At 53.2% G+C, this 12,787-nt stretch overlaps 1 protein-coding gene across 1 annotated transcript in view; it reads left to right on the top strand.

Annotated features, from left to right (window-relative positions):
* LOC122378628 (CUGBP Elav-like family member 3-A) overlaps positions 1 to 12,787 on the top strand; it is a 231,918-nt gene that overhangs the window by 184,740 nt on the left and 34,391 nt on the right. Inside the window, exons 8-10 of the mRNA XM_043359921.1 lie at positions 4,077 to 4,197; positions 5,524 to 5,610; positions 6,536 to 6,598. Coding sequence (XP_043215856.1) covers positions 4,077 to 4,197; positions 5,524 to 5,610; positions 6,536 to 6,598 — 271 coding nt within the window. The remainder of the gene's footprint in view (positions 1 to 4,076; positions 4,198 to 5,523; positions 5,611 to 6,535; positions 6,599 to 12,787) is intronic.

The following is a 12,787-nucleotide window of genomic DNA, read 5'->3' as shown; positions in this document are numbered from 1 at the left end:
GGAAGCAGACGCAAGCAAAGGTGTCGGAGCCGATGACTTCCAGTCCCATTTCCTCGGCGATGGTTTTCCTGATGTAAGAAGCGTCGGACCCACCATCCAGAACGGCTTTTAGCATCATGGGCCCACGTGACCCTCTCCCCACCACCAGCACAGTTTGAATGTAGCACTGTGATTTAGTACGCTGAGCTGCGTAACGCATGCTGGGATGTGAGTGTTGGCCATTGTTGTGTGTTGATTTTAGTTGCGTCGTGCCAATGGATATTGGTAGCTAAAGTGGCGCGGGTGCGACAAGCCGCGCGACGCGGTAAAGACGCCATGATTGATTTCTCTCGTTTTGGCCTCGTGTGTGTTGCTGTCGCCTGAGGAATAAAGGTGAAAAAAGAGTACAGAGTGTCCGAGAAAGCGCAACAGTACCGGGCACAACAGCCGTGGCTGGAAGTAGAAGGTTCTGGCCGTTGGTTTTGAGAGACCGGTAGATGCGTGGTGGTTGTTACAGGTACCGGCGTGGGAGGCAGTACAGCAGGAAGCAGGACTATAGGGAACAGAGCTGGTGAGAGGAGCAGATGCATTGTCTGGCGTTGAGGCTTGGGGACGATGCATAGAGGTATGGTGGGAGCCCTGACAATGCCTGCAATTGCCACTCCTACAGTCCTTGATGATGTGACGTCCGAGACAGCGGAAGCAGGCTCCCACCCGTTTCACTGTCGTCCAGCGGTCCTCAACGGCCATCTCTATGTACCGCGAACACTTGTCGAGGCGATGGGATCCCTTGCACACAGGGCACGGTTTTTGAGCTGGCTCTGCTTGAACTTGCTGGGTGTTGAGCACGCTTGTTGTCGCTTTCTGTACCGTTGGACAGCTGTGATCAGTAGCCTTGCTGCATGGTACTTGAGCGGCCTCTTCGAGATGCCCCACTTCCTTCTGCAGAAATGCGAGAAATTGTGCGAACTCTCCTTGTTCTTAAGGCCTGGCTACACTATGCGTTTTCTTCGTGCGTTTTTTGCGTGTTTGCGTGTTTTGCGTGATATCGTTCTAGAAAAAAAGAACGATATTACGTTTTTGTGATGTTTTTCACCTTAAATTTTAGTTACATAAGAGTTATATTAGCTTTTGTATATAACCAAAGTAAAAATTATATTGTTTATAACTTTTTTCCTAGAACGATATTACGCAAAACACGCAAACCTGCAAAAACGCACGCAGAAAACGCATAGTGTAGCCAGGCCTTTAGCCCATGATCTGTCCCCGCTGCCTCGCCCACTGAAGACGCCAGGGCGGTGGAATCTTCCCTTTCAGGACGGACGGAAGAACATCACCCGTGTGGTCGGCTTTGAGGGTCTTCAAAGAAGCGACTCCGGCCGTCACATCATCCACCAGACGTCTCAGTGACTTCAGATTGTCGGTGCTTGTCACCGTCGGCAGGCTGAGTAGCTTGGCGATGATGGTGTCCTTCCTCAGGCTGTCCTTTCCGAACCTCTCCTTTAGTGTTTGAACAGCGATCTCATAGTTGTCCGCTGTCAACTGCAAGCCCTGAATTGACCGCGCTGTAGCTCCATCGACAATTCGACATGCTGTCTCAGGTAGTGCAGCTTCTGCACTGGAGAGTAGGCAATGTTTTGGTGTACTGACGCTTCATGCAGTTCCCAAAACCCAGGAGCTCTCCATTGAACTTTGGCAGCGTGAAGTTAAGTTTGAAATGGTTCTGAGGAGTTACGACCTGTGTCACAACAGGTGCGGCCTCGTTCCTCTTACTTGCGTCTGCGAGAAGACGCTTACCCAGGCCGACTGCTCTGTGAAGCTCCGCGTAGTGAGGGGATTCATCCTCTAACCCCAGCTCACTCAGCTGCGAGTTCAGCTCGTCCATGTGCGAAAGATGGCCTTTAGCGAGTTCTATCGTGTAGTCTTACTCGTGTCTGTCTAGACTCTGATTGCGTTGACCTACCTGAGTGTAGAGGCGCTAAAGATCGTTAGACAATTTTGTAGTTTTGCTTCGGTCTTTGGTGCGTTGCGCTTTCAGCGACTCATTGTCTGCGTTGGGGTCTGGCTTACCCATCTCTCCCTATATGCTGGTAATTGATCACTATAAGCAAACCATGTGGAAATACTCCCAGTGATCCGGCCCCCGGAGCACTATGTCGCTGGTGGAGCCCGGTGAAGATGTTGTCACCAAATGTCTTTGGTGCCTGTCAGCTTCTGTCGCCTACAATGTAAGCGAGTAGGAAGTTTTTTGACCTCTGTAGAAGTGTACCAAATTTGAGCACAATCTGCCCTGTCACTCTCGAGATGTGAAAAGACCTCTGGACGTGCTAACGTGCAGGCTGAACCCAAACTGACATGTGCACGGCACCCTGTTAAACGGTCCCTAACCCGCGCCCCACTGGGGGGGGGGCTATTCATAGCCCCCTCCCGTTTTTCTGCAACAACTTCCAAACCGCTTGAGATATCGACGCCAAACTTTCCGTCCCTTTGGCTGCATACATTTGGCATCTTGTCTCAAAATATGAACTTTGTAGCTACCATAGGTCGTCCGGAAATGACGTCAGAGTGACGTCATGTTCGGGCGATTTCGACGCAAGACATTGAACCACTGCAATCGCTCCCAATAGCTCAGTTTTTAAGCTAGATCCAATTTATTTGCATGTGAGGACTCAGAATAGACTGTGCTATCAAACTGCTATCTCAGATTTGCAAAATTTTGAAAATTTGGATTCAAAATTTATATGTTCATATTTTTTTCAAAAACTTTTTGACTTTTCGAAAAAAAAACGGAATATATGTGATAAAACACATGCTTATGACTTACTCTAGCAAGTTTTACCTTCATATCTTTAATCATTGCCAAGTTATCAATTTTTCAGTAGGGGAGGTTGGGGTAATTTGGCCGCTTTTTTTAGAAAACGATGTAACTTAAAATTGACGACACATTTCTGCATTTTCTCAACGCTGGCAGATGTCGCATACATCTTACTTTAATGGACAGTGAACTTGAAATGATAAATTAATTACTTATATTGTAATTGTGGCGTATTACAAAGGTCTGCATTTCTGCAAGGCAGCCAAATTGCCCCACTAGCAGGGTTATTTGGCCGGGGGTGTGGGGCAATTTGGCCGGTGTTAGTTTGAGGCCGGGATTTTGTTGTTATAGGCGAGTCAGCTTCACATTCAGCAATGACGTGTGTCCTACGACGCATTTGACGCATTTCGGAGGTTGACTCAGCGGTCACAGGGGTCGAAAATAGTCAAAATAGCGGCACTAGATGCGATCACAGTTTTTTTATGAATACCTTTTCAAGTAATCAAGCTAGGTCAAAACTAAAAGTAGCATCGTAATTCTCTCGTCAGTCCGCATCGAAACATATATGTGTTGACCTCAAGAGATCAAGGTCAAAGGTTGACCTTGTGTCAAAATATTGACCTAAAATGTCAAAATATTTGTCCTCCCCGTGGCCTAGTGGATAAGGCGTCCGTCTCCTAACTCGGTGGCAGCGAGTTCGCAGCCGTGAAGCTCCACGCCGTTTGACCCGCGTTACTATATTGAGCCAGCTGGCAACTGGCGAGACAGGGCCACGCAAGACCTGGGAGGACCGTGCCGCCATCTACCTGCGGCACGTTAAACTTTCGATCCAAATTATCACCGGTGAACCGGGCGCGGGCAAGGCGGGGTGGTGGGTCCGTGGTGTCATTCGCAACAAGCACTGCTTAGCGGGGCACCCGGGCCCATAGCCACCCATTCATCCATTCGGACAAAATTTCTATAAAAAAAAAACTTTTTACATTTTATTGCCACACAAGGCGTATAATTTGCTTAGTGATACACCCAATCGAGGGAGTGGAGCATGGCGCATTTATTTGCAGTGAGGTCCGACTGACTGATAAAGTAACCTTTGAGTTATTATCGGTTTTGTCCAAAAAAGAATACCTACCACGCAGTCTGCTGAGGGCTGTACTTACTACTTAGTACTTACCATGCTGACCATTGGTGTACTTACCTTAGGATGTTAGGTAGTGAGGTGCCAGGGAGGCTGGTGTGAGCCCTGGTCACGTCGGTATGGTGACGCTCTGTGTGCTGCCGGCAGCCTCCGGCGGCGCTGGTGGCGGCCCAGGGCAGCTACATCAGCCCCATGCCGGCCATCGCCCCGCTGACGCCAGGCGCTCTCACCAGCGGGCTGCCGACCTCCATCGTACCCACCTCCAACGGTCAGTACACAGCACTCCATCGTACCCACCTCCAACGGTCAGTACACAGTACTGCGTCGTAACCACCTCGAACGGTCAGCACCAGTACCTACACTACACAGTACTCACCATCTTGTTGGTGTCTACATGCACTCTGCTGACCTGCGTTGGCCAACACCACCGTTTTGACCTCTGGTCAAGGTCAGGTCGGTGCCACTCAGGTCACGAAGCTGGTCAAAGGTCCTGTCGTCGGTCATGTCGCACATCATTCTATTTGGCAGGTCTCGCTGAGTCCACTAGGTGACTTTCTCTACTCGCTAACTCAATTTGATCCGGAGTTATTGACGAAAAACTCCGATGACGTCACGCAAGATCAACAATGCGAAAGTGATTTGTTAGAGTTTGCAAGGAATGCATAAAACCGCGATTCCATGTGCTTTTCTCAGCGCCAAGGGTTTCGGAGTCGTAGCAGCGCTGTTCCGACTCCTACTCCGACTCCGGGCTCCTGACCGACTCTGACTCCGACTCCGGGCTCCTGACCGACTCTGACTAGAAAGAAAAAGTAACCAGAATGGTAAAATAACAAAATGAGCCTTTATTCTTTACTCATGTGTGATGGAAGTGCAGCGAAAAGCTGGGAACATGTGTGTTGATTGTCGTTTGGCATGAATGCATGCTAACTGAGCACTTTCATGCATGGCTCACATGCAACAAAGACTCCTTCCTGAAAAATTAGCTTACTTAAATTTGTGTCAATGTTTTGGAAAAAAATCCTTATGCAGGGTACAATGGACCACCACAGGGTAAGATGGATCACAGTGGTCCGTCTTGCCCCAAATCTAAATTCTGTCATTATCATGACGTATATGTCAAATAGCCCAACATTGCAAAACCTTGCCTTTCCTAAAGTGTGACTATAACTATGTTTATAACTTTGTTCTTCACAGTAAAGTGCAAAATAGAAACTAATCATGCAAGAAAGGCGCCGTAATTGAATCACCCGTAGACCTCTTACATTAGATCGGTTTGACGAAAAACAACATTTTTCTCAATAACTCAAAAGCTATGCATCCTAGCAGCATGAGCTCAAGGTGGCCATTGTTACGAAGGAAAACAAACATAGTGAGTGCATAAAGCAGTAGATACCAGCAGTGGTTCAGCCGGGAGGGCTGGTGGTCCGTCTTGCCCCGCTAGGCCGTCTTACCCCACCTTCCCCTACAAGGCCCACCCTCTCGCTCGCTCCGTTAGTCGCCCCAAAAGGCGATATACTGGTGTCACGGTTCTCTGTCATTGTAGGTTGTTACCGGTGTGTCGCCGCAGTGCTATCACGGTTCTCTGTCATTGCAGTGCTGTCATCACCAGCCACGATGGGAGGCGATGCGCCGTTGCAGCCGACAGCCGCCGCCTACCCAGCTATGCCCTACTCGGCCGTCGGTGAGCTCCGGCCCGCTCGGGAGGCGGTCAGCTCTCCGACCACGGGCTCCAGCCGGCGGCTGTTGTTCGGACTTCGGACTCGCATTCTGGTGACCCAAAACCATTCAATTCATCTCCTTCAAAAGAAGTGTTTTGTAACATTTTCGATATATTTTTTGGGCTTAATTGCTAGCTCTATTCATCCTATCTTGCGTGAGGATAGTCATCACTCGGGGACCAGTCGTTGAAAGTGCAAGAAACAACGACGAGGAGAAGGTCTTGTAAAAAGTCGCAGCGATTGCATTGAGCATTAAATGACGAAAATATTTCTACCTCCCACCGCCTCAGGCGATCACGTGCCGTCACCCACCTGGTCCTCACCTGCTACGCCTGCATGCACCTCATTTGGCATTGAAAGTGTTTCTGTAGCAGTTTTCCCCAGGACAAATAAGTACTTGATGTTGTTCAAAGCTCATACTTATGTACTGTGACACGGTGCACTGCAGGGGGTTAGAGACGCACCTGTGCAAAGAGAGACAATGAGCCAGCGAAAGCGAAACTTCGCTCATATGGTGCTGACATGTTCCGCATCACTATAATATAGGTAATCGGTCGGTAGATGAATGTCCCCAGCAGGCATAGGCGGCGAAACGGGGGGGGGGGCATCGTGCCCCCTTTGATTTTGGCATTTTAACAGTAGCCGGAAAGAATGGGCGTTGCATGGAAAGAATGGGACCAAAAGTCGGCATTCCCCCCCCCCCCCCCCTCCTTTATTGATGGTGTTCCGCCGCCACTGCCAGCACGTATAGTCTTGTTTCTTTTCGGTCACACCTCGATGCAGAAATAATGCAGTGTGCACTGCTATAAAAGATATCCTGATCATAATGTCCCGCTTTGACGTATTTATGGCTGTGTCTGAGCGTTGTTGGTGTTGCGTTTGTTGCAGCCGCGTTTCCGCAGCCCTACCCGCCGATGGTGACACAGCCGCCCCTCATTCTGCCCCGGGAAGGTGAGCATTCATCAACTTAACTCCTCCTGAGCAGTTCAGCTACAAGTCGTCTGCCGCGAGCCCGTTCGGGAGTGTGTGTGTGTGAGGGGGGGGGGGGGTCAAAACGGCCCTTCCTCTCTTTTTCCGTCGATAGCTCCTAAAGCGATGCAGATATCGTCACCAACCAAACTTTTAGAATTCCTACAAGCATCAATTGTATACCTTGTGGGCGAAAAATTATGGTGCGCAATGAAAGGATGGTCACAAATGACATGAAGTAGCGTCATGTTCTGCCGTTCTCGAAAATAGGGTTTTGTGGAAGGATCTGGCACGTCTACAGCCTGAAGGTACATAAACACGTCCAACACAAAAAGATGTAGACAGGGGCGTCGCCGACGGGGGTCGCGGTGGTCGCGACCCCCCATTCGTCAGAACCGGGGGGGTCGACCCCCCACTTTTGGCGGTGCTGAGTATGCTTTTTTGAGCTATCATGTCAGTGAAGTTGGCGTCAGCAACATCAACAAATACAACGTCAGATTCAGAATCGCTTCAAGAGCTCCATAGTCCCTATTGCTTATATGTCAATAAGCTGTGGGCGTGGAACATCAGCATGACAACATTCTAGAGTAGCCACTATTCTAGTCCCTTTTTATCCCTCAAATGAGTGAGCGCGCCAAAACTGATCCAAGCGTTCGTCTGATTGTCAAAATAATGGTCGCCGTCGATTCGTCGGATGACGTATCAGTAACTACGAGGTACAGGTCTCGCGGGTTTTAGCGGTAGGTTTTGCACCTATAAAATTTAGTGTACTTCAGGCAATATCTTCGTCGTCTTAAGCTTTTAAGTGTTCAAGATGCAATCGACTTGTTGGTTCACAAGCCGGCCATTATCGTGTAAAATGGCTTCATCGTAGATCGATTAGTTTCTGAGATATAACCGGAAATATAAATGTGCAAAACCTGCCGCATAATCTCGCGAGAGCTGTACCTAGCTAGCCTGACTACCCTCGCCCTGACTACCCTCGGACTTGCCTGCATAGGGGATAGGTATGGGAAATGGGGTCAGATGGCGGACCCCTCTCGGGCTTTCCCAATAAGACGCGCAAAAAGGAGCATATTGCAACGAAACTTCCAGCGACCTCGAGAAATCTAAGAAGACCGAGTTGGAGAAAGCCCTTCATTATTTGAAGCCGACTGCGATGTTCCTACAGGAGACGAAGCTAACATCCAAGGACACCCTCAAAATACACGGTTACCATGTCTTACGCAGGGATCGGACAAGAGGCCGACGAGCGGAGACGACCTATGGAGGAGGCGTGGCGACGCTCATCAGGGAGGGCACCCCCTTCACTGTCCTGGACACAAGGTGTATGGCCCCCGAAGATGAAACCACGGACGCTCTGCTGGTCGAGCTGCAGTGCCCCCTGCGCCTCAAGACCCTGAACGTGTACGTACCGCCGATGCGCGCAAGCTCCACGTCGGACACCCGGACTCAACACTTTACACCGGACCAGTGGCCTCACGACACCAACGCCATGATCTTCGGGGACGTGAACGGCCACAGTGCGGCCTGGGATCCACTCGTGGAGGAGGACGCCATCGGGGAGCAAGTCCAGGAGCGGATCTCCCAGCGGGACTTCGTGGTCGCCAACTCCGGAGCCCCGACCCGACAGAGCCCGCCCCCCCCCCCCCCCGTACGCCCTCTCAACGCCGGACATCACGCTGCACCACTCGTCGCTCACTAATCGGGTGGAGTGGGAAACCCTTACAGCACTACCGTCGGACCACTTCCCGATACTGGTCAGAGTACGGGTGGGTAAACGGAAGAGAGAGGAGAAGCGAAAGACCAAGCCGTCCTTCAAGAAAGCGGACTGGGCCCTGTTCGAGAAGATCATTGAAGAGAAACTGGCGGCCTCCCCTGAGTGGGACAAACACACACCCGTAAAGGCTGCAACCTACCAGTTCAATGACCTAGTCATCACTGCGGCGGCCAGGGCTATCCCCTGTGGCGCCAGGCGTGACCCTGTGCCGTGGTGGACCGAGGAGGTGGACGAGGCCGTCAGGAGACGGGACGAGCTCCGAGCCCAGGCCAAGGCAGACCCGGCAGCCGGTGCGGCCTGGAGAGAAGCGGCCAAGGAGGCGAGCCTTGCCATCACCAAAGCGCGGCAGGAGTCCTGGCGGACGTTCGCGTCCGGGCTGTCGTTCCGCTCCGATGTGGGCCAGGTGTGGTCCACCATCCGAGCCATAGACGGCCGCTCCGCCACTACGAGGAGGTTTGACGCCACACTCCGGGTGGGGAACCGCCGGACCTCCAAGGACAGCGAGAAGGCGGACGCTTTCATGCGCGTGTACAGCGCCGTCAGCCACCTACCGCCACGAGTCCGGGAGGACCGGCGAGTGACCCACGACCTGACGGACTTCCTCCGCACGCCCTGCACCCAGTGTGGCCACAGTAGACGGGGATGTTGCTCCCCGTTCTCCGAGGCGGAACTGACGGAGGAACTGAGCCGGCTCTCCGCGAGGAAGGCCGGCGGACTGGACCGCATCGCCAACGAGATGCTGGTCCGACTGGGGACAAGAGGTCGTTCCAGGCTCCTACAACTCCTCAACTTCTCCTGGATGAGGGGCGAGCTGCCCTCCATCTGGACCAAGGCAGAAATCGTCCCGATCCTGAAAAAGGCAAACCTGAAACCACCCGACCAGGTCAAGTCCTACCGTCCCATCAGTCTGCTGAGCTCGACGTCGAAGCTGCTGGAACGCCTCATCAACCGCCGCCTGATGTATCTGCTCGAACAACGCCAACTCCTGAACCCCAACCAGGCCGGTTTCCGGAAACACAGGTCGACGGAGGACCAGATCCCGAGGCTGGTACAGGCGACGGCGGATGGCCTTGAAGAAAGGAAGCGGACCCTGCTGGTGACGGTGGACTTCTCCACAACCTATGACAAGGCATGGCGCACGGGCCTCCTCTGGAAGATGTCCCGCCTCGGGCTCCCCCGTTGCTATGCTACATAGCATGGTTCCGGGCTTTCCTTCGGGACCGTCAAGCATGCGTGAGAATCAATAACACAAGGAGCAAGTTCCGGGTCCTCCGCGACGGCACTCCCCAGGGCGCGGTGACATCCCCGGCGCTCTTCAACATCTTTATTAACGACATCACCGACGACTTCCCACCGGGCGTGTCGGCATCGCTGTACGCCGACGACCTAGCCATCTGGTGCAGCGACCGTGACGTCTCTGCCGCCGAGACCAAGGTGCAGCGTGCCCTGGACAACCTGGGGGAGTGGGCCCGGCGTTGGAAAATAGTGGTCAGCCTGGAGAAGACTACCTCCACTATCTTCACCCTCGACCCAGCTGAGGCACGGCGAGAAGCGGCACTCCATTTCCAGGGCCACCCAGTGAAGTTCTCCTCCCCCACCACGACGTTCCTGGGCATCACCCTCGATAGGAGCCTCACCTTCATGGGACATGTGAAGACGATCAAGGCCAAGATGCTCCAAAGGAACAACGTCTTCGGGCTATCAGCGGCACGACGTGGGGCTGCTCACCGTCCGATCTGCGCAGCACCTATCTCGCCTTCTCCCGTGCCTGCGCCGACTACGCCGCCGGTGCTTGGATGCCCGGCCTCAACGAGTCTGGCCTGAGGGAGCTGGAAACGGTGCAGAGACAGCCGTGTAGGACAGGACAATCACCGGCTGTGTCAGATCCACACCAGTGGACGCCCTGGCCAGAGAGGCGGATCTCCTGCCTTTCTCGGCGCGGCGGAGGCAGTTGGCGGCTGTGGCGGTGGAGCGCCACTCCCGGGACCTACCAGACGACCCTGTACAGCGGATCCTCCTCCCTGAGAACCGGCCCCGGCAACGTCTGCGCTATGACAGAGGATGGGCACGGACGGGCCAAGAGCTATCCAAAGACGCCGGCCTAGACGATCTCCCACGTGAACCACTCCTGGTGGTTGCCAGCACCCCTCCCTGGGAGTCACCACCACCACCAACGATTTTCTTCCATACTGGACTCGTGAGGCCGGTGCCACACAACGCCCCCGCCGAACAGCGACGGACTGCCGCCGAGGAGACACTAGCCGGACTGCCGAATCCGGGAGACACTCAAATACATCGAGTCTATCCTCGCCGATCAAGACCCTGCACTCTGTATCCAGCTGTGCACCGACTCCCTATCATCCCTCATGCGTCTGAGGGAGGGCCCGGCCAGCCAGACTGAACGGGTCGCTGACCAAGTCTGGCTATCCCTCCGGCGACTAGGACGACGCCACCGCGTGGACCTTCAGTGGGTTCCCGGTCACGCGGGAGTCGCCGGCAACGAGATCGCCGATGCCGTGGCTAGGGAGGCCGCTGAGCTGCCTCAGGACGGGATACCCATCACCTTCGCGGCAGCCAAGAGCCTGCTGAAGCGCCACGTAAGCAGAGAGTGGGTGGAGAGCACGCGCCACTCCCGACCTACGCCCGCGACCCGCCCGCACCTAAGCCACGACTACCACGGTGCCGTCGGCCCGGACAGGGTCAGGCTGGCAGACAGGCTCGGCCTATCCAGGAGAGAGGGCACCGCTCTGGTGCGCTTCCGGACCGGCCACTCTCCTGCCCTGCAAGCGTACCGTCACTTCATCGGGGTGGAGGAGGACGATGGATGCCCGACCTGCGGCGGCGGAGACAGGGAGGACGCGGAATATTTCCTGACGTCGTGCCCCGCGACGGCCCGCGTCCGACACGACGTTTTTGGGAGAGAGGACTCAACGCTGCGGGAGGTCTTTGCTGACCCGTGCCGGGTCATCGAGTTCATGCGGCGTCTGGGCCGACTATAGAGCGCCCACGGCGCTAGACACTCTGGCGGGGTGCTGGCTTTCCCGGCCCTACCCATCGTCTGAGCCTTCCGGAACCCGTCTGGGGGCATGCTGCCCTCCCTGCGCGGACGTCGCAAGTGTCGCCCCCGAGGGGGGCTGAGGCCTTCCCGGACCCCCCATGTGGGCCCACCGGGCCCGACGGCCGGAACGTCAACAACAACAACAACCTCGAGTTAATGAGTTTTACCCCTACTCTAAAAATGTATTGGCCCTGATTCGAATATGGATGACCCTGGTTCACTTTTTTGAGTTTTTTTTTTGCTTCCATTTACGAGTGCAGTTTTGGAGCTGATTTCGAGTTAAGCGCCCGTTTGAACCTAAGAAGTAGTATTGATAAATGTAAATGGTGGTTATGTAACATGTTACTCGAAGCTATCGTTGGTGGTTGTCACCCATTCTAGATGGCCGGCAGGAAGCCTGTTGGTCGACCTTACCTGACCCCACCCGATCTACCCCAAATGCATCGAGTCATCATCTTTGTTCAAAACTAACATCGAACTCGTACTCGGACCCCTAAAACAGATACGGCCCAAAAAGTTATAGCAGGCCAGATTTTTTCCTACTTTTGGGCGTTGATCCATGACCCGGCCAAGACTTTGGAATTGGGCATCATCGGCTTTCTCTCATCACGGGCAGCATCCTCGCTTTTCCGCGAAGCTCTACCTCGATCAGGGGCCGAAAGCATACCTTAGCGTTACGTTGGTAAACGTTTTACCTTAGCGACCCGTAAAACACGAATAAGAGCTACAGCGAGTTCCGGCCTTTATGGTCTTTGAGCTCGTTCTGTCAACTCCAGGGGAAAATCCACGACAATATATCAATGATATTTTGTCTCAGGCAAGTCATACCTTAAAAGGACTATCCCACCTTCTACAATGTTGTTAAAACCAGTTAAATTGTGCCCGACTTTATAGATTGGATGACCAGGAACACGGTTCCGGCATTTATTTTTCATTAAGCATCTTAGGCTTCCCATATTCCTAACACAAACTTTCAAATATGTGACGTCACAGCCCAAAATTACCTCCTTCCCCAGGCCACATTACTGTCATGAAGCTGATTCTTTTTACTCGGTAGGCACCACAACAAAGTTCAGACCAAGTTTTAAGCGATTTTTCAACGAACAGACCCATTTAAATCAGAATGACTAAACGAGGTGACGTCACACTAACGGTCGCTCCATGTTGAAGATAGGGCCTTGTACAAGGCCCATTTTCAAATGAAGGGAACGAATTTCTTCAACACCAAGAGGCCGCGGGGGTTGCAACCTAGATAGATAGTGGTTTCTGAACCTCGCCGCAAACTTGGCTATCTCAACTCAAACCCCATGTTAACCCGCGCCGGGCCGGGGGG

Source organism: Amphibalanus amphitrite, unplaced genomic scaffold (assembly GCF_019059575.1).
Source record: "Amphibalanus amphitrite isolate SeventyFive unplaced genomic scaffold, NRLGWU_Aamphi_draft 000000F_arrow, whole genome shotgun sequence".
NCBI classification, from domain to species: domain Eukaryota; kingdom Metazoa; phylum Arthropoda; class Thecostraca; order Balanomorpha; family Balanidae; genus Amphibalanus; species Amphibalanus amphitrite.
This window is presented reverse-complemented; position numbering and strand designations above follow the sequence as displayed.